Source organism: Diplotaxodon limnothrissa, linkage group LG3 (genome assembly GCF_057381915.1).
Source record: "Diplotaxodon limnothrissa isolate DT_005_m linkage group LG3, D_limnothrissa_male_GT1.1, whole genome shotgun sequence".
Taxonomy (NCBI): domain Eukaryota; kingdom Metazoa; phylum Chordata; class Actinopteri; order Cichliformes; family Cichlidae; genus Diplotaxodon; species Diplotaxodon limnothrissa.
This window is the reverse complement of record NC_140598.1, coordinates 40,646,100-40,665,243: the sequence shown is the minus strand read 5'-3', so window position 1 is coordinate 40,665,243 and position 19,144 is coordinate 40,646,100. Positions and strand designations below refer to the sequence as shown.

Here is a 19,144-nt window from a genome sequence, read left to right as displayed (position 1 = left end):
CGTCATCCCTGTTTTTGTTGTTAGATACAGAAATAAAAGACAGAAATTGTTGAGGATGAAGTAAGATTTTTTTTTTAAGTTGTTAAAAGTTTCTTACTATGTGAAAGCCTGCTAGGAGTATTACTTGAAGCTCTGTTCTGAACCTCATTATAGAACAAAATAACTGGGTGTGCATCAGAAGTTCGTGAGGGTCACCTCTACCTGTGCAGCTGCCCTTCAAAAAAAAACCCAGAAACTACTGTAATGGTCGTTTCGTTTCTTCTAATTGGCTGCCGGCTCCAAACAGAAGGTATAAACAGCAGGTGGGTGGGGCTTCTGTGCTCACAGTCAGAGTGCCTGAGAAGACCATATAAGGGATATCCACCTCACCAGTGGTTTATTGGGGGGAAAAAATAGACATATCTGTATCCACCCATTTAACACTCTCTCTCTGTCCTTATTTAATACAGCGAGTTTAATTTGTCAGTTATAATCCCATTAGAGTAATCTCAGTTTGCCTCTTTTTCCTCTCACCCCTTAAGCTAGTCGCAGCAGACGGCGACTTCCCACTGTTGCCTAGTGTCCCCTCGTAGGAGGTCATCTGATTGTTGGAGATTCTTTCTAATATTGCACAGTCTTTACTCTACAATAAAAAGTGCTGTGAGGCGAATGTTGTTGTGATTTGACACTATATAAATAAACGTATTCTCTTGTTTGTCAAATTCAGGTAAAAAACAAAACAAAAACAAAAAACAAGATGGAAAGCGTCAAAACGCTCAACTTATGTCAACTTTAATTCTACGTCTATGGTTTTTGGTCAGACGAAAATATTAAATCCAAAGTAGGAGAACAGAAACTCCCCACATCTTCCTCAGTTCAGAAAAATGTCTGACCTTTTGGAGTGACCATTGTGGTTTTATCTGTCCACTTTTTTGGAAAAATACACACACACACACACACACACACACATTACCTCTGCCAGTCCGACATTCTTCTTCTTAATGGCGTACTGCAGACAGTGGCTAAGAGTTCTGGTCAACAGCAGATTTGTCGACTTGCGGATCATATCGTCCACCTCTGTGGAGCTGAGAAAAACACATACATAATAAATACATAAGCGAAGAGAACGGGAGAGTCTGTGACTGTGCAGAAGCGATTTCTTCCATTTCTTGCAGAGAGCTGCTACGCCCGAAAGCCAGTACAAACAGTTTAAGTGAATTTCTCTGTCTGCGACTCTCTCCATTTGGGAAAAAGTCTAAATGTCAGCCAACTCTAACAAGTACATTACCATGTTATGAGCTGTCAGGCTCATTAAAACTCTAACGCCATCCTAAATGCCCTGATAAGACTTCAGCTTTAAACTTGCCAACCAAAAACTGGTCATTTAGGACTCATGATCCTAAATGTATGACCACAGAATATCAAAGAAATCAAACTTCTTCCTCCAAATTCTTAAAATTCTTAAAGCTTTAATAGTTGTAAAATTACCAGCTGTGCTCAGCCAGCGGACTTAACTCTGAAATGAGCTCAAATTTCCTATTAAAACAAATGTTTGATGGCAGAAAAATCAGACCCACTTAAAGAATCTCCGACACGCTATCAGCTTTGTTATGTTTGAAATGCGGGTGATGTTTGGTGAAGAAACCCAGACAATTTTCTGCACAATTTTGGGGGTCCAGTAAAGTTTTTTATGGCAGGGTGTCTCTTTCTCTGGCCTCCTGTTTAATAACAACACGTTCCTGGAAACAACTACACAAAAAGTCGTGTGACTTCGGGCTCTGTGTGATAGGCAAAAGGTTGCGTGTACAGACAGAAGAGAGGTCGTAACCCATGAGAGACCAGAGGTAAAGCACACAGTATTAGGAGATGATGCACGCTCTTGCAGGAAAAGGTCAGGGGAGGTCAAAACGAGTCGCACAGGCAGAGATAATCACTGTGAATGAAAGCAATCGCTTTCTCCCGCTGAGGGATGATGAACAATCTGTGTTTGTGTGTGTGTTTTATTTTCTGTGTTTGAATCCAGAGCCCTGTGGGCAACAAATACATTCCAACTGAATCAGTAAATTGTCTGTGCCTGGAATTCAACACACATGCACACTGAGTTGCCTGAGGGAGAGCGAAAGCTGGAATTCAAACTCACTGCTTTTCCAAAAAAGCAGAGGAATCCTAAAAACGTTCCGACAAATCGGAGCAAAGGTTGCGGGGGGTGGTGGAGGAAGACAGAAAAAAAATTCCTGGAGCGGCAGAAGTGCCGAGTGGACAGAAATGGTGGAGAGTGGCAAAAAGTCAATGTATGCTGGTGAACTCACCGAAACATGCGCATACATATACAAATATAGACACACCGCAGAGCTGGGTTTGAGTTTCATTGTATTCATGCTGCCATCAGTCACAATAAATGCACGGCGATCTGCGCTGTCAAAGGGAAGCCAGAAGCTTTCAGATGAGGCGTGTTTACAGCACGCCCAGGAGGTATTTTCTAAAAATACACAGGCAGCAGCATCAGCGATGACAACAACGAAAAAAATGAACGCAGTCAGCAGTGAAAACAGCGACGAGCTGAATACACACAAAACACTGTGGACGTTCAAACGTGTGGCAGTAAGTAACTGCGCCACGTAGCACTCGCTACATTTAATAAAAGAATCAACTGTGGTAACCGATTTGCCAGCCAAGTAAACTCTGCTCTCCCTCTGTGTGTGTGTGTGTGTGTGTGTGTGTGTGTGTGTGTGTGTGTGTGTGTGTGTGTGTGTGTGTGTGTGTGTGTGACCGCCACCAGCGTGCGTCTCGCGAACTACGATGGCAAACTAAAAGCATTCCAGTCGTGCTTGATTCTCGCGCTTCACTGGCTCCCCAGCACAGCTCTCTGGATCATCCGTCACTGAATCAGCAGATTTCATACCACATTACGTCCCAGCAGCTCGCAAAGCAACCGAAAATGATGCTGAGGAACAGAAAAGCTGCTATGATGTCACCGAGAGCAAAAATCAGAAGTGTTTCAGTCAGTGTGATTGTGAACTGCGGCTCAGCACACAACAGATATGAAAGTCTGATGAGCTTCTCTGCGTATTAAAAGTTGCAACTGTCTGCTCAGGGAGTTGCAACTTTTTTGACATCCAGTCTTGCATTTACAGCAAAAAAGAAAAAGCATTTCCTAATCTTTTCATGCAGCACTTATATATTGATGAGGTATTCTGGTTCATAAATAGAGGGTGTCTATCTGCAGAGGTGCAGGTGCGTTTGACACATAAGGTTTTATGCTCTGTATATCGATCCGTCCATTCAGCAGGCACTGCAGGGGTTTGGTGCCTTGTGCACTAGGCACATGGCCCTGGCAGGCAGAACAGTAGTTGCCAAGAATTTGAAAATAACTACCTTGCTTATATTTTGTATTTATATTCTATACTTTATCTACTGGTGCACATACCTGCCCAGAGATTGCACATATAAATTATTAGTACAACAAACAAAAGAATGAATGACGAGACAAACGATTATTAAAGGTCGTGAACTGACTCTACAATATATATAAAGAATGTGCTAACTTTAGATTCTGCCTACAACTCCTTTAAATCAGTCTCATGCTGAGATTTAGGCCAAAAACTACTCATAACTAAATCCTAGTTGGGTTACTAACATTGTAACATAAAAAATGTGACGTATAAAGTTCCACAGAGAGGCTTAAGTTAAGTATTTTAAATACAATATTGATTAAGTAATTAGTAATTAATTACTTTTTAAAGTAACTGACTCAACACTGTCGTCAGATAGCCTGCAGATTTACATTTGCGATTAACTGTGAATGTCAGAAGACTACAATCTTCAAGCTGTTACAAGCTATAATTGGCTTTTATCTGTAGGTGGGGGAGTATTAATTACTCAATAAGTAAATTAACTAAATACTTCTTAAAATCCCTATAAACCTTGAGTGGACAAACAATAGAAATTAAACTCTTTAAATAATAAATACATTTTTTTACAGTACGCAGCGGTAGCATCTCTTCCACAACATAGCCTGCAATCATTTTTTAAGCTCACCTTCAGACGCTTTCTGTGCTGCTGAAGTAAAATCAGGTTTTGCTGCTTAGCAGGAGTTGCCGCGGTGTTATCCATGGATGATGAACAAGGATCACTCTGAAGTGTTCGTCTATGCTCTCGTGTCAGGCGCTTCAGTAGATTACTCCTGCTATTAACAGCAGCTGATAGTTTTTACATATTACTGTAATGTTCTTGTCTGCTTGTTTCAGAAAAGTGAAGAGACGGGAATATGTCTATTTCATAAAACAGCCACTCGCTTCAGCCGAGTCCGACATCTTCCGCTTTAGAATACGACTATGCAGCAAACTGGCGCGAAATGACGCGCACCTGGACTACAGCGACGTTAAAGCGGCAGAGTTTACTTTTACCTTTAGAAGACAAATTATTGAAATTAAATAATGATATTCAGCGAGTTTAATTATTTTACAATGTAACGCAAATACATTGTAAGTAACTCTAATTAAAATACCTAAAAATGAACAGTAATCAGTTACTCTACTTTTTCAGTGGAAAAGTAATTTAATTACAGTAACGCGTTACTTAATAATGCGTTACACCCAACACTGTCTGACGATATATTACAACTGCTTTCTTTATCATTTCTTTAATGTAACAAACGAGATGGATCTTTTCCATGCTGAAATGCTATCTGGCGATTCATCACTAGGAATTACGTCTAGCGTCACTTAGATCAATTTGATTCATTTCTTCTTGCAGGCCTCTACAATTCAGAACGCTTTCCATATAACACCTCTAATTGTTCTCTAATGCCGTGTTACTTCCCACGATGCATTTCACGGACTTGGTGCAGGTCTATCCAATTGCATCCAGAAACATTGTGTACATTGTCTACATCTGTTGTTAACACCCCCTGGAAATCAAAAATGGGTTGAGGCAATCCAGAGTATTTGCATTCACACATTTGTCATGGTAAACTTCCAACTGACCGATGTCAAAGAACTACTCAGCTCTCCCAGTCTCAAACATAAGCATGTGCTCACGCCTGTTGTTATCGTGCCAGCACTGCTCTGGAAATATTACCACTCTGACGTCCACAGCGGCTTGAAGTGTTTGCAATCAAATACCTACCTGTGAACAAGACTGACATCTGCAGCTTAATTTTGAATCACTTGATTGTATTTGTGGGGAAAATGTGGCCAATAAGTGTTGACATTTTCATCTACAATCGCCTCTGTTTTCTTTCCAGTCTTTACCTCAAATAGGCTGGCTGAGCATGCATGCCGTTTCTCAGCAACACACTCGTTCATATTCACAGTTTGACAGATTCACACCCACAGTCTTCTTCCACTGGACCGGCTCATGGGCATCTGTGTGGCAGCAGATTCATTTTCACCTTCCAGACTGTTCTCCAACTGGTTCATCATGAGCTCCACCATCCTCTGGCTAACAGCTCCCGCTGATCTACCTCTAGGCTACAGGTTGATGTCTTTCGCACATATTTTCATGCCAACATCACCTCATCTTCTTCTCCTCCAAAAACGTCACAAACTTGCACAGCCTTCATCACTCAGGCTCCTGCCAGTCCAACACTCAGGTCTTCGTCAGGCCTATAATTATGTCTTAGTTGTCTGCTTTAGCTACTTTGGCACGATAGACTATACAATCATTTCCAAACTGAATATAAATAATAGAATTTCTGAGGTAGTACTGCAATAGTTCAAACAACAGCCTCCTATACACGTATCATCCAAGGGTCCGACATGTTCAATCCAAAGTGTTTTTTGAGTTTGACAGACATCCAGACAAAAAAAAAAAAGCCTCTTTGCACCTGATATTACCTGAACAGGCATAATGAACTCATATCTAATAGTGAACGAGAAGAACTTTGGATAAACTGATAAATGGGATTATTAATAACTTGCAGAACTACACCTAAAAGTACAGCTGCTCCAAATAAATTAGTTCTTAGAGCTTATCATACTTATCTTTGAACACGAATATAATTGTCTTGTGCATGCAAGTCCACTGATACGTGAAAAAATACAGAGTAATGCCAGAGAAAGTGCTTTCCAACTTAAGATCTCTTAAACACAGACACCAGCTGGGAAGACAGAAAGTAACAAAAAAAGAATAGTGACAGAGCTAAGACCATCATTTTTTTTTTAATGAATGCTGCAGTGAACAGATGCTGCAGATGTGGGATGGAAGATATGACGAACTGGGGAGAAGGTGATGCAAGAGCTTGAAAATCAGCACCAGTACGACGTCAGTCTGTATTTGAGTTATTGGAAAGGCAGGTTTGTCTTTTACTAAATGCTTTGATAACACAGATTGAGTAGTTACGATTTACTAGTTAGTTCTAAAGTCAACAGTGCTAGAAAACTCTGCAAAATACTGGCAACAGCAACTAGGACTCCTCACCCTCCTACCAGATGGTATCCTAAGTGACTTCCTTCTCGAGTAATTGCATACACAAGATTTTCAAATGACAAGTGAACTGACCTTAAGGTCAAGGTCACTGAGATTCAAACAGAGATTTTTAGTAGATATCAATTTGAAACCACCGATATATTTCCACACCTAACACACCGATAAGTTTGACCATATCAGCCAGGGCTTATAGAGAGCTGACTGGTCCATAACAGCTGTGGCTTTCGAACAGTAGGCAACATATTTTCCATCTTGGGGAATCATCAAGATTTGTTTTTGGCAAATGTGAGATGAACCTTTGTATTATTTTGGTTTGACAGTGGGGTTGTCCTTGAAACTCTTCCATGGATGCCATTTTTGCTTAACTATTTCAATGTACTAATGTGCACTGTTTTTTTGTTTTCTTTTACAACGTCCTGGATAAGTCGTCAATGTTTTCTTGGAGTAATTTTCGAAGCCCATTCACTCCTGGGAAGGTTCACAACTGTTCAACTATATCTATATATATCTATCTATATATCTATATTCAGGGGTAAATACTTTTTCACAGCACATGAACATGTTTGAATTCCTGGAATGCATAGATTTTTGAACTAGTAGGTAATGGTTCCCATGCAAGTCAAATAAGTATGTCGTGACCTCAATTTGTTAGTCAGAACAGTCAGTATAGCTCAGTTGTCACCTCCAGGTTTTATAAAACATGAAAAAAAATGATGGTGATTGGCAAAATGTTCAAATTGTAGCTTAAAAGAGGTAGTTTCCATAATAGTGAGTAACATCACAGTGGGTAGATCCAGTTTTTATTTAAAGTCTATTGTGCGGAAATGCAGAGCTATTGGGTAAATGTTTCGATATTTGAACTTGGACCAAAGTGGTGGCTTTATCAACCCCAAGGCTAAAAATGTCATCCTTATAGCTACTATGGCAGCTTGCCTGAAACACACAAGTCTAGAACAACAGGAGAAGACAAGCACACATGGAAGCACTAAAGTACACTTGCGCATATGCATGCAAGTGTACCCACTTTCCACCAAATTATAGAAGTGAACAGAGGTTACGGTCAGAGGTCAGAGTGTGGGGGGTGCTTGGGATCAGTGACCAAAGTCCTGCACCATCATCCCGTCTGCTTCTGGATCTGTGTATCCATGTATATGTCTGTTTGAAACAGGCAGGAAGGCATGCCACTGCAGTAACCAGATAGCAGGGTGTGCATGGCCATAAAAAAAATCCAGCCAGGTCAAACAGTGGAGTCATTACTCTGATTGAGAAGAGCGATTAGTGCTGTCTGGTCAGCAAGAGACCAGAAAGAAACTTTTACTTGAAAAACATCTGTCGGGAACATTTTGACAGGTTCAGACACAAGAGTCCAGACGCGCACACAGAATCGTTTCCACTGTCCAATAAATCTGACCAAAGCAGACTGTATTTGTAGGAATGAGTCCTCAACAAATACAGAAGACTACTACTTCTACTATTTGTGCTCCAGTGAATTCTGCTCATGCTTTCAATTTTTAGCATTTCAGAGAGTTCATATGCTCTAGAAAGTGCCAGAGACACAGGCTTCTTCAGCTTGATTCATTTTCACACAGATCTGTGGCAAAGATGGTGACTAAACTGTCTCTAACACAAACACACAACTGTTCTGCTTTTCTAAACCGATGACTTTAATTAGATGCCTTGGACTTTCTTTTTTCTTTTTCCCCATCCCCAATCATCCCTGCTCCTGCCGCCGTCTCCTTTTTCCCCCGGTCACGGATCAATGGCACCTCCCCAATTCCCAGCCCCCAGGGAGAATCAACTGATGCACACATACGCACAAGGAGCCACTAAACATTCGTAGAGCTTCGTCTACAGAAGCGGACAAGAGCACAAAAATATTAAAGCTATATGACTCAGAGTTACAGGTACAAGTAAAAAATGTTATTCATTTGGAACGCACAACGCAAATCAGAACATGACTCTAATAATGTGTTTCAAACTGAAGGACCCAGAGTCCGTGCTATTCTGGAAGTGAATGTTCAGTTCTTTGTTCTGCTTTTTCAAGCTCAAAGTGAGGATCTTTAGCTTTTACATTAAGCAGGAAATTTGTTGTGTGTGTGTGTGTTTGTGTGTGTGCGTCTGGCTGAGGCCCAGGCCTGCTGAATCCCTCTGGACAGCGGAAGTTGTTTCCTGATTGCTCATCTTCTCAGTAGAAAAGTAGCTGCATTGTTTTACTTAATTCTTCCATCAACCATAACCCACACACACGCTTACCATTTAACCTTTTCAGAACAGAAGCTGCATTTGATTGCAGAGTTGTTTGTGTGTGTGTGTGTGTGTGTGTGTGTGTGTGTGTGTGTGTGTGCATGCTGTATCCCACTTGAGCCAGATCTAATGAGACAAAAACCCCTGGTCAGAATGGAAAGAACCAATCAACCAAACGGCGTCTGCTGTCTGCTGAGTGTTTGTGTGTGTGTGTCAGTGAGAATGAATGGGAGAAGGTGTGCAGGCGTTGAAGTTTGTGGTCAATCTGAATCGTTTGAGCTGCAACAATTGATCCTGACCTGGTGAAAATATTTGCCTGAATAAAAAAAAAAATATGAATATGAATAATTGCTCACACAAAAGCCCATTTCAATGACTTTTGAACAATTTTTTATAAGTACCACAGACTAAAGATAGTTACCCAACGAAATGGTAGAGACTGATGAGTCCGCATCAGTGTGCAGTCATTGCAAATGCAGATTTTGTTATTACTAAAGACAGCTAATACAATCAGCTCTCATCTAAATCTTTTATTGTAAATGATTTTTGTGAGGTGATGAGAGACGACATTTTGTAGGTGAAGTGATGAGTTTCTGGACATTTATGCTTCAGCAGGAAATTTGCACAGTAGCTACGCTGTCACCACGATCTCCCCTGAAACACTGGGCTATAAGCTGCATCTTCATAGAAATGTAACTACAACTTGGGTCGACGCAGCTCCCAACAATCCCGACTACTTTTTCCCCAGAGTTTTGGAATTTTTCAGTCAGAGAATAACAATCATCTCCTCAACATGAGGAATAAGAATCATAGCATCAATATAAGGACTCACAAAATTCCTGGGGTGAGATTTTTGAAACGATCAGAACAGACGTGAGTGAATGTAAAAAGAAGTGGAAAACCTAAATGTGATTGCCCCCAGGGAACAAAATAAACCACAGCAAAGAGCAATGGGGGGTGGGGGGGTGTCCTTGCATTCTGTTTGTTTCTATTCGTCTCAAGTCTGAATCAAGCTCAAATGAGACCTTAGCGACTGAACAGCTTCCGTCTATTTTTCCATATATCTTTTGAGCTTCTCTTACAGAGTGAATAATGTGGGGAGTAAACTATTTAAATGAATCATAAAGACATAATTTGATAAGACAAATTCTTCTTCTTTTGTGCTACCAGGAATGTATAACTATTTGGAATGATGTGGGAGATGATCAGAGCGTAACTAGTGGATATGAAAATGCTGTGAGCCTGAGGTTTAACACAGACACCTGCATATTTATCTATTTCATTTGTATTTCCTTTCCTTTTGGGAAGCTTCATTATAGCATCAGATCTATTAGACAATACTGTGCGCAAAAGTCTTGAACAACACCTCATATCTTTATTTTGTGCCAAACAGGGGAAAACGGCTGCACTATGCCAAATTACACAAGAACATTAGTGGCAACAGGTCTTACAGAGGGATGAATTCAAACTTGGGTCAACATTATTGAAGCAATGTGGGATCATCTTGACAGCTCAGTAGGTAGAGTGGTTGCCCCATGATCGGAAGGTCGGGGGTTCGATTCCCCTTAACAGCTACCCTGAGGTACCCCTGAGCAAGGTACCGTCCCTACACACTGCTCCCCGGGCGCCCAATGGCTGCCCACTGCTTCACTGAGTGAATGGGTTAAATGCACGGGGCTCAATAAAGTACAATAAAGTAAAGTACACAAAGAACAGACCAAAAGTCAGCCAACATCCAAAGAAGAACTTTGAATATCCTTCAAGTAGTCTGGAGAAATACTTAAAGACATCACAAGAAAGCTAAGAGAGTTCAGGCTTTATTGAAGAATAAAAGGTGGCCGTACTAAATATTGACTTTCAAGCTCTTCTCAAATATATACAATTGAGACGTGCGCAAGACTTTTGCACAGTAATGTACATTTAAATGTGTACCAAGACAGATTTATTGAAGTGACTCATATCTGGAGCTACAATCCTTTCTGAATCTTGTAAACCACGACTGTCACTGAATGCGTTTCACTGTTTGCTGCCCACAGAAAAATCAGATTCAAGGTGAACAGAACAAATCTATTCACCTTCAGCTGGCTGTCCTTAATCAGTGTTTCCATGCTGCTTATAGAAGCATCTGTAAAATCAAAAGCACTAAACTCTGACACCAGGACTGTCAGTGGCAGAGGAGTGTAAGCATGCAGCGCATGTACCTGAGATGAAGGTCCTCAGAGTATTTCAGACAAGCGTAGATGAACTCTTTTAGCTGGCAGTAGACTTTTGGCACAAACTCTGAGAAGGGAAGCTTCTTTGGGAAGGGAAGCTGGAGGAAATGGGGCGAAAAATAAGAGATTAAGTGAGATTTTACTCAAACTTTAATTCACATACTGCACAAAAGCTAACTTGAGCAAGTTCAAGCATAGAGGTAGTTTTTTCTTGAGAGTTCCTAAAGGGAAGAAGCTTTTGCATGGAAGAAATTAAACTGACATGACTGCAAGAAGCAACATGCAGCACTTGATAGCGTATAAAACTCTTTTTGCACACTTTTATATCGTCTGTTCTCTACCTTTTCCAGTTCGGGGTCTTGAAAGGGACACTGGGAAGTGTATTGTCTGTACTCCTCCTCCGTTGAGACTGGGATTGGACTGTAGTTGTCCTGGTCTATCACCTGCCTGCAGAGGGCAAAGAAACAAATAAATCAAAGGTAAATAACTTCCCATCTTCTCCAAAGAGGTCAACACACACCCACACCCACAGAGGATACATATAAACAATCATCCCATTGGGGGTCGTTTTAATTCTTGAGGTTTTCTTACCACCCTGCCCTCTTTCACCACCCCCGCGTCTTTTTGGCACTCCAGAGTTCGGACGTTCCAGCGTTCCATGGAGAGGCCGTGAACCGGAGCGCGCTCTCTCCCTCTCCCCAACAATACAACACAAAATTCCTGTGGCTTCCACGATGTGTGTGTGTGTGAAAGAGAAAGATGGAGGAAGGAGAGAGGGAGTGTGTGTTTGTTTGTCCGTTCTCACTGCTGCAAGTCCCACTGGTGTCATTGGACAAAAGCGGTGCTGAAACAATGGCACGTTTAGCCCGAATACAAACACGCACTCTCACACTCAGAGTTTTGTAGGGGGTAGTACCCATTGAAGGGCAGAGAATGTTCCGGACGTTGGTTTAAAACACTTCCTCCCTCTGGCTGGTTGTAAAACTTCAAAACCAGGACGTTTCCCACAGACATGCGCTGCTGCACAAATATGTGTGTGTGTACGAGCTTCATGACCGTATCGTTAGAGAGGTGAAGGTCAGTGCGGCACACACTGGAGTATTTAGAACCCAGCTACTGAAAAACAGCTATCAGGAGAGCGTGGAAACAAAACGTTCGCTACCTGAAGGTGACATTCCATCTCTTGAGTAAGATTTCTCCGTACTGCTCCCTCATCTCCAGCAGCATGTCAAACAGCTGAGACACAGGGAAACCATAACCCTGCAGAAGGGAAAGAAGAGCAGCTGCATGTGAAACCATGGTAAATGGTCTGGTTCTTATATGGCACTTTTCTGCTCTGAGCACTCAAATGGTTAACACAACTTGCCTCATTCACTCACTCACACCCATTTACACACTATGTTGTTTTAACATAAGTGCTTCTATCTAACGTTCACACACATTCATACCCCGATGCATCGGAGAGCAATTTTGGGGTTAGTATCTTGTCCAAGGATATTTCCACGGAGATTGGAGCAGACAGACGAGCCCAAATATTCATGCCTCCACCACTGTGCTTGACAGCTGGTATGAGGTGTTTATGCTGATATGCTGTGTTTGGGTTTCTCCAGATGTGGCACATGTGGTTTGCTAAGATGCAACTTTGCAAACTTAAGCTGTGCTGTCACGTTCTTTTCAGAGGGAAGTGGCTTTGTTCTGGCAAACCTTCTAAGCAGGCCATACTTGTTTAGTCTTTTTGTAACTGCGCTGTTATGAGCTAACTGAGGCTCGTAAAGTCTAAGCTGCAGCTCTTGGGTTTTTTGCAGTTTCTCTGAGCATTGAGCGATCTGACCTTGGGGTGTTTTTACTGGGACATGTTCCTGGGAAGATTGTGACAGCACATAGCTGGCTAACAGGGCTGCTGTCTGACAAGACTTCGCTCTAGGAGGACTAAGTTGATACAGGTGGATGAGATTAAACACATAATTATTTGATTTTTCAAAACAATATTTTGCATCAAATGTCTGAAATGTCAAAATAAAGACTGATGGAAGGACCAATTAAAATGAGGTTGGAAAACAACATGCCTTCAACATAAGACTGAGAGTGTGGTATAAAGAAAACCCAAGGTATAGTTTCCTCTCTGCTGGAAGAAATACAGAAGAATTCCAAAAAATAATAATAAAATAAAACAGAAACGCCCTCAAACATAAACAATGAGTAGAAATTTAGCCATTCAGCAGCACTTCATCTCTGTACATGAATGACTTTTGGACATCGAACCACACATTCATCATTCCCCGCCTTTAATGTGCCTCACTCTTCTCTGAATGTTTCTCCCATCCGGTTTTCACCCACATCCCCTCTATCTCCCCTTCATCCTCTCATACATCACACTCAATCCATCCAGGCTAGTTCATAAATACAGCCAGAAAATAAATGGATGGAGCGCAAACTGACAGCACATGATTAAGGTCCATTTCTAAAAATGGACGAATTAAGACAGAAAGTCTTTCTTTCTTTTTTTTTAAGAGGCTGGCAGCAGTCTGTTTTGTAAAAACTACAAAACATGCTTTGAACAAGAATCACGGGCCTCTGGGGTCAAATATCTTAGGAGAACACAACAGCATTTCATATAGCGTGATGCAAAAGGGAACGAGAGGATTTCCTTCCTTTCGAAGTGAAATATTAGGAATTAATCACACACATACCTGCAGAGTATCAGCAAACAGGACAATGAGGTTCTTCAGATCCAGCACCAGGTCAGGGTCGTCACAGTATGACTAAGGAAACAGGAGGGAGGGGTGTGTCTGTGTCATTTCAGACTTTTGTGGAAACATGCATTTCGTATTTAATGAGTGTGTGTGATTCGCCTCACAGAGTGCGTCCTCAGGGCAGCGACTATTTTGGACAGCGCCAACTCCCAGAGCTCCTCTACGTATGCTCTGTTGACCAAACCCTGTGTGGTGTGCAGGACGTGATCCTCCACAACAAAGAAGCTGCAAGCGAGGAGAACAGAGAGACAGATGGAATTACTTAGGCAGTTTGGTAAATATACCTAATCACGCTCCTGCCAAAAGTAAGAGGAGGAGAACAATACCACTCCTGCTGGAGCCAGGACATGGTTAGCTTAGCTTTGCATAAATACTGAGTGCCGGGCTATGTCCAAATCCACCTAGCTCACTGAAGCGCACTAATTTGCATGTTATATTACAGTTCAATATGCACAAAAACCAGGAGGTTAGGTGCCAGAGTGTTTCTACCATTACTATCCAAGAAATAGCTTGGCCTGAAACCTCCAGCGCAACAGCAAATTGTCCTTGTTACACTTCAGATTTTGTACAAATTAAATAAATGAGATATAACTTGAAAAATATTTGAGTAGGAGTCTTTCCTGGATTCAAATTGGATTTGTCTTAGGTGCACTTTGGAAGGGATATACAAACAGATTTAAAGGGACAGTCCACCCGTAAATCAGATTCACATATTTGGCAGAATACTGAGCTGCAGTGACATTTATCCTTTAGACTGCTCTGGAGTTGGCTGCCCAGTTTCTGATATATGTGCTGTAGAGAAGTCTGCCTCCTCTTGAATGTTACAGAACTGAATTGTGCTTTCTGTTTAGTCCCCTACGCACCACAAAAAACAAAAAAAAAACAAACACCTAAAAGCTTAGCAGCAATGTCACAAATCAAAGCCAGTGATACAAAACCTTCCGTTGTTCTAATCCCTTTTTTCAGGAGCTACTTTCCTTCTGTTCAACTAGACCTGAAAACCAGTGGAAACATGCAACTGGCAAAACACTGAAGCAGCTAGCGGGAGATGCCACTAATGTTTACGTGCCATTTCTTACAGATTTTGTTGCGGCAAATCAAATATGACAGTTAAAAGAAGTTGACTTGTTACTATTCAGAACAACGTCTTTATAAAGAAGACTAAACATGAAACATGTTCAGCCTGGTCAAGATGCTGCGTCTCATAAAAGTCATAATGAAATTCTAGTACTAGTTTCTTTTGATAAGGTATACAGCGATTCTCTTCGGATGGAATACGGCAGCACACGGTGTTCTAGGTTATCCTGTAGACGGTGAAGACAACGACGACGGAAAAAGATGAAAAGAAAAAAAAAAAGAAACAAGACAAGGACGAGTTAAGCAGCTGGAGACTAAGCAGATGAAGAAAAAAAAAGGCCAAGAAGACAACAAAGATAAAGAAGAAAGCAAGAAAAAAAACTACTTGTGGGAGATGGCAACAAGTCCAGCTGTGTGTTAGCTGTACTCAGACTCGTTGGTAAGAAAGTCTTGGAGGATCAAGGGATACTGATTCTAATACTGCCTCTTGCAAATATAACAGTACTGTCATGTTTTCCAGACCAAGGTTAGAAATACTTTCACATAAGCGAAGCAGTTAAAAGACCAGGATCTAGATTAGGTTTCACTTTATTAATCCATCTGCTGCTCTTGACAATAACTGTATTTTCCATCATGTCAAACAGAGAAATGTGAAATCTGGTTTTCATAAAAATAAAGCTGCTGATCTTTTCTATGACAAATGGTTTTCTTTGGTTCATCTTTCTCTTTATGATCCATTTTTTTTCTACAAGATGTTTTTGTGGAAAACAATCCTTAAAATCAGCTGCAAAGTGAATTAAAAATAATTAGGCAATAGGAACGCAAATGAAAACATGTTTCTGGACTGCAGAGGAAGGGACTGTTCAGAGATATCCCCAATCTCAAATAAAAGACAAACACTTGTGTGGCTTATTTTCACCCTGAGAGTACTTTGGGATGGTTCGAGTCAATTCTGACAACTTTTCCAGAAGAGCTGCCATGTTTCTCTGATTTAAAATCATTTGCAAGTGCAAATGACAGCCAGGCAAACGGCGCATTCGCCCAGCCAGGCGTGCGAGGATGCTGATATCTGAGCACAGCAACAAACCCGTCAGTCACACGTTGTGCTGCTGTCTTGAAATGATGCCTGTGTGAAACGGATCAAATCGCCTGCAAAGTGACTTTGGTTTACATCCACTCACAACACGTCTAACTCAAACCAGTGCCCACCGAGCATTGCCAGGCCACAATGAGCCGCACTGCGGTCGGATCAGTGGCCCGGCTATGCATGGTTACTTTTCTCTTTGCTATTACTGAAGGGAATAAATATGATGAGATTCACTCTTCAACAGATTTTTACTTTTTCCAGCTTTTTCTTCATGTAAGAAACTAAAAGATTTGTGCACTTTTTTTATGGAAGACCAAGCAGCATCTTCTACCTGTTTGTACCACAGTGGAACAAAGCACAAATTTCCCAACTCATTGAGAAAGAATAACTGTAACTTAAAAAATTGTTGATATGTTGATACAGAACAGCTTCACATTTGAGAAGCTTTGCTTTTCATTTGATTTACATATATGTTGGATTTATGCTTTAAAAGCATCAACCAGAAAACACTTTGGTACAAATTCTGATTTTAAATGTACCACATCCATGAAAGTGATTTAACCTGATTTAGACACGCAATTATTAGGTCAATCCAACTTACATATTAGATTTTTTTATCCCGTCCTATGGACAACTTTCTCCAAGCATCTATCTCTGCAGACTAACAATAACCCAGGGCCAAACTGTTCATACTGAATAAGGTTGCAGGTCGCTTAACATTTGCTATGGTGTCTCCACATCTAACACACATGCTCAGTTTGAACCTGTTTGAATCTGTGAAGAGAACCTGCCAAGTCTGAAGTTCATCAGTGACCTGCACAGATCCCACTCAATGACTTGAGGACCATCATGGAGTCCAATTATGAAAGTTTGGTGACACATGAACGTGAGTAGCACTGGAGGGTATTCTGCTGTACAGTTGTAAAGCTGTTGGCTCATCAGTGAACGGTATCATTTTCAAATGGATGAGCCGAGCGCCTCAGCTCTCTAATGAGTGTCTCCTGGAGGCAGCCATTTATATTGTGAGAAATCTTCAGTTAGTAAGTTGGAAGACAAACATGGCGTGATGAAGATTTTTAAAAATAAATTTTGATGTCATTTAATGCATCCATTTAATCTTTTTTGTTGTTGTTATTTTGGCAGTTTCAGCCCCCATAAGTTTCCTCATATAAACACGCACAGTTACTAATTAAACATATATAATAACTCTGGTTTTGTGGGCATGCACAACTATTACATAAAAAAAATAAATGCAGATATTAAAGGAAGCCTTAGTTGGAGTTATTTTGAAGTGTTTAATGTCAACAGAGAGCGCAGATGAAAGAATATTAGGGTGGGAGACATGGATGAAGAAGCACTAGTGGATAACAGACAAAGGATGGCACTTTCCAGCACTTCAGATGGGAATAACAGACCTGAGGGTGAGTGCATGAGTCTGAGCTGATGTCCAGTGTTTATAGAAGCGTCTGCTCCAGCAAGACAGACAGAAGGAATAACAGCAACACGCCAACCGCCATCACACACACACTATCAATCCTCACTGCTGCGTGCATGTGAGGGAGAACGAGCGGACGTGTGTGTAGACGCAACATAGAAGTGGGACGGAGTGACGGATGAGAGGACAGTAAAGAAAAGGTGGAGGATGGGGTGTGAGTGGGGAAAAAAGGGGGGCAGGAATAACAGCAGGAGAGGAGGGAGATGAAAAGATGTCAAATGGTCACAAGTCACTCAGAAGAAATGAAATGAGGTGCTGTTAAATGCTGAATGTTTGCTTTCACTCAAACGTTCCTCCGCCTCTGCCAAGGTACACAGAAATCTCACAATGAGCGGGCGGATGGTCGGTCGGTGGAAATCTGTTATGAGCCATTTTGAAAATATTTACAACTATTTCTAAACAGACGTTTTCATTCTGACCTTTTGGCAAAAGTTCACTTTCAATTAGGGTGAAATTAAAGAAGGAAATTAGAAAAACTTCAAGGAGTAGGAAATAAATAAAAGCGGGCGGACGAACTTACCCAACAATCTGATTGAAGTACCGCCGGTATCCCTCCAGAGTTTCATGCTAGAAATAAATAACAACACAAAGGCCAAACAGAGGGAGAAACAGGGAGTTACTAATAATGTGAAAATATACAGATATCAGAATAACAGGAAACAAACTTATACCAGATTACTCAAATATATGCATCTAAATTCTTTGTTTTATGCATTAGCAACATCTGTTCATCATTTTCAAGTGGCAGAGACATTGACTGTAATTCTATGTGAGGTTGTCGTATTTTTCATCATAACAATTTTGTCCAACCACTGTTTATCTGCTTGTTTACAGGATAAAGGGTGCAGGCTTTATAATAGAGTCCTGCAACAGGAGGGTAATTACATTTAATTTCAGTGTATTTAATGTTCGCCTTCAAAATAAAAGCTGCAAATCTTGAAACACTCCGGTTGTAGCAGTAAGGCAAAAGCTTTACTTTGAAGGTGAATGTTCTCAGTTTCTGGTTTGTGTTGCACTTTCTGCAGTTTCATTTCGTTGGGCGAGTATTTGCCTTTTGTTCTCAACACTTTGATCAGTCCTCAGTTTATCGTGTTTCTGTGATCTTTCTACCTTAAGCCCAATTTTAAGGTGTCCAAAACAATCATGAGAAGGTTTCCTTTGCAGCACCATATACCTTTTTTTTTTTTACCAGTAGAAAGCCAGCCACCACAGGCCAACATGTCGGGGTATACATCGGTGGTTGCCAGGGGTCACTAGCCAGTCTAGGCCTGTGTGACTCAGGCCTTGGCTGTTCAAACAGCTTAGAGTGTGTGTGTGTGCAGGGCTAGGGTGGAGTCAGTGTAGTTAGGAGTGTGTGGACATAACAGTGCATCGAATAACACACAAAGTGAGGGTGCGGAGTCATACCATGTTAGAGTGGGGCTGCAGTACGAGACGGGCCTGTTTCCTCCTTTGCTTTCTGTAGTAGTTCTCAAACACATCACGCAAACCCTAAAAACACAAACTGGAGGTAAGACCGGCTGCAGGGATGGACTGCAAGTACAGCCTGTGAAGCGCCAACAACACAAGCATACAACCCAGTGTTTCAGGTTAATCGAGGTTGGTAGACAACAGGGGAAGAACTCATGTAATGAGGTACAAAATCAAAAGGGTAGACCCACACGAGGATGGAGAAGGTCATGTTAGTGCATACGTGAGTAAGAGGGAGATAGGGAAGCTGCCTTTGATGGCTGGCTAGCGTCACCGCTCAGACATCAAACTAAAACGTACCCACGCAAGAGACACAGAATCGGCTGTCTAAACTTGACCATCTCGTATCTGTTCCTCCCATTACACTGAAGCTCTCTCGCCCTTATCTCTGTTGTGC

The 19,144-nt window shown here is 41.3% G+C and overlaps 1 protein-coding gene across 2 annotated transcripts in view; it reads right to left on the bottom strand.

The window, feature by feature from the left end:
- exoc6b (exocyst complex component 6B) overlaps positions 1-19,144 on the bottom strand; it is a 131,047-nt gene that overhangs the window by 60,007 nt on the left and 51,896 nt on the right. For both annotated transcript variants that reach the window (XM_085349182.1, XM_085349192.1), the window contains exons 9-16: positions 18,685-18,768; positions 17,798-17,844; positions 13,723-13,843; positions 13,556-13,627; positions 12,028-12,125; positions 11,207-11,312; positions 10,854-10,963; positions 953-1,064 (exon numbers count right to left, since the gene is read on the bottom strand). In XM_085349182.1, coding sequence (XP_085205308.1) covers positions 953-1,064; positions 10,854-10,963; positions 11,207-11,312; positions 12,028-12,125; positions 13,556-13,627; positions 13,723-13,843; positions 17,798-17,844; positions 18,685-18,768 — 750 coding nt within the window. The remainder of the gene's footprint in view (positions 1-952; positions 1,065-10,853; positions 10,964-11,206; positions 11,313-12,027; positions 12,126-13,555; positions 13,628-13,722; positions 13,844-17,797; positions 17,845-18,684; positions 18,769-19,144) is intronic.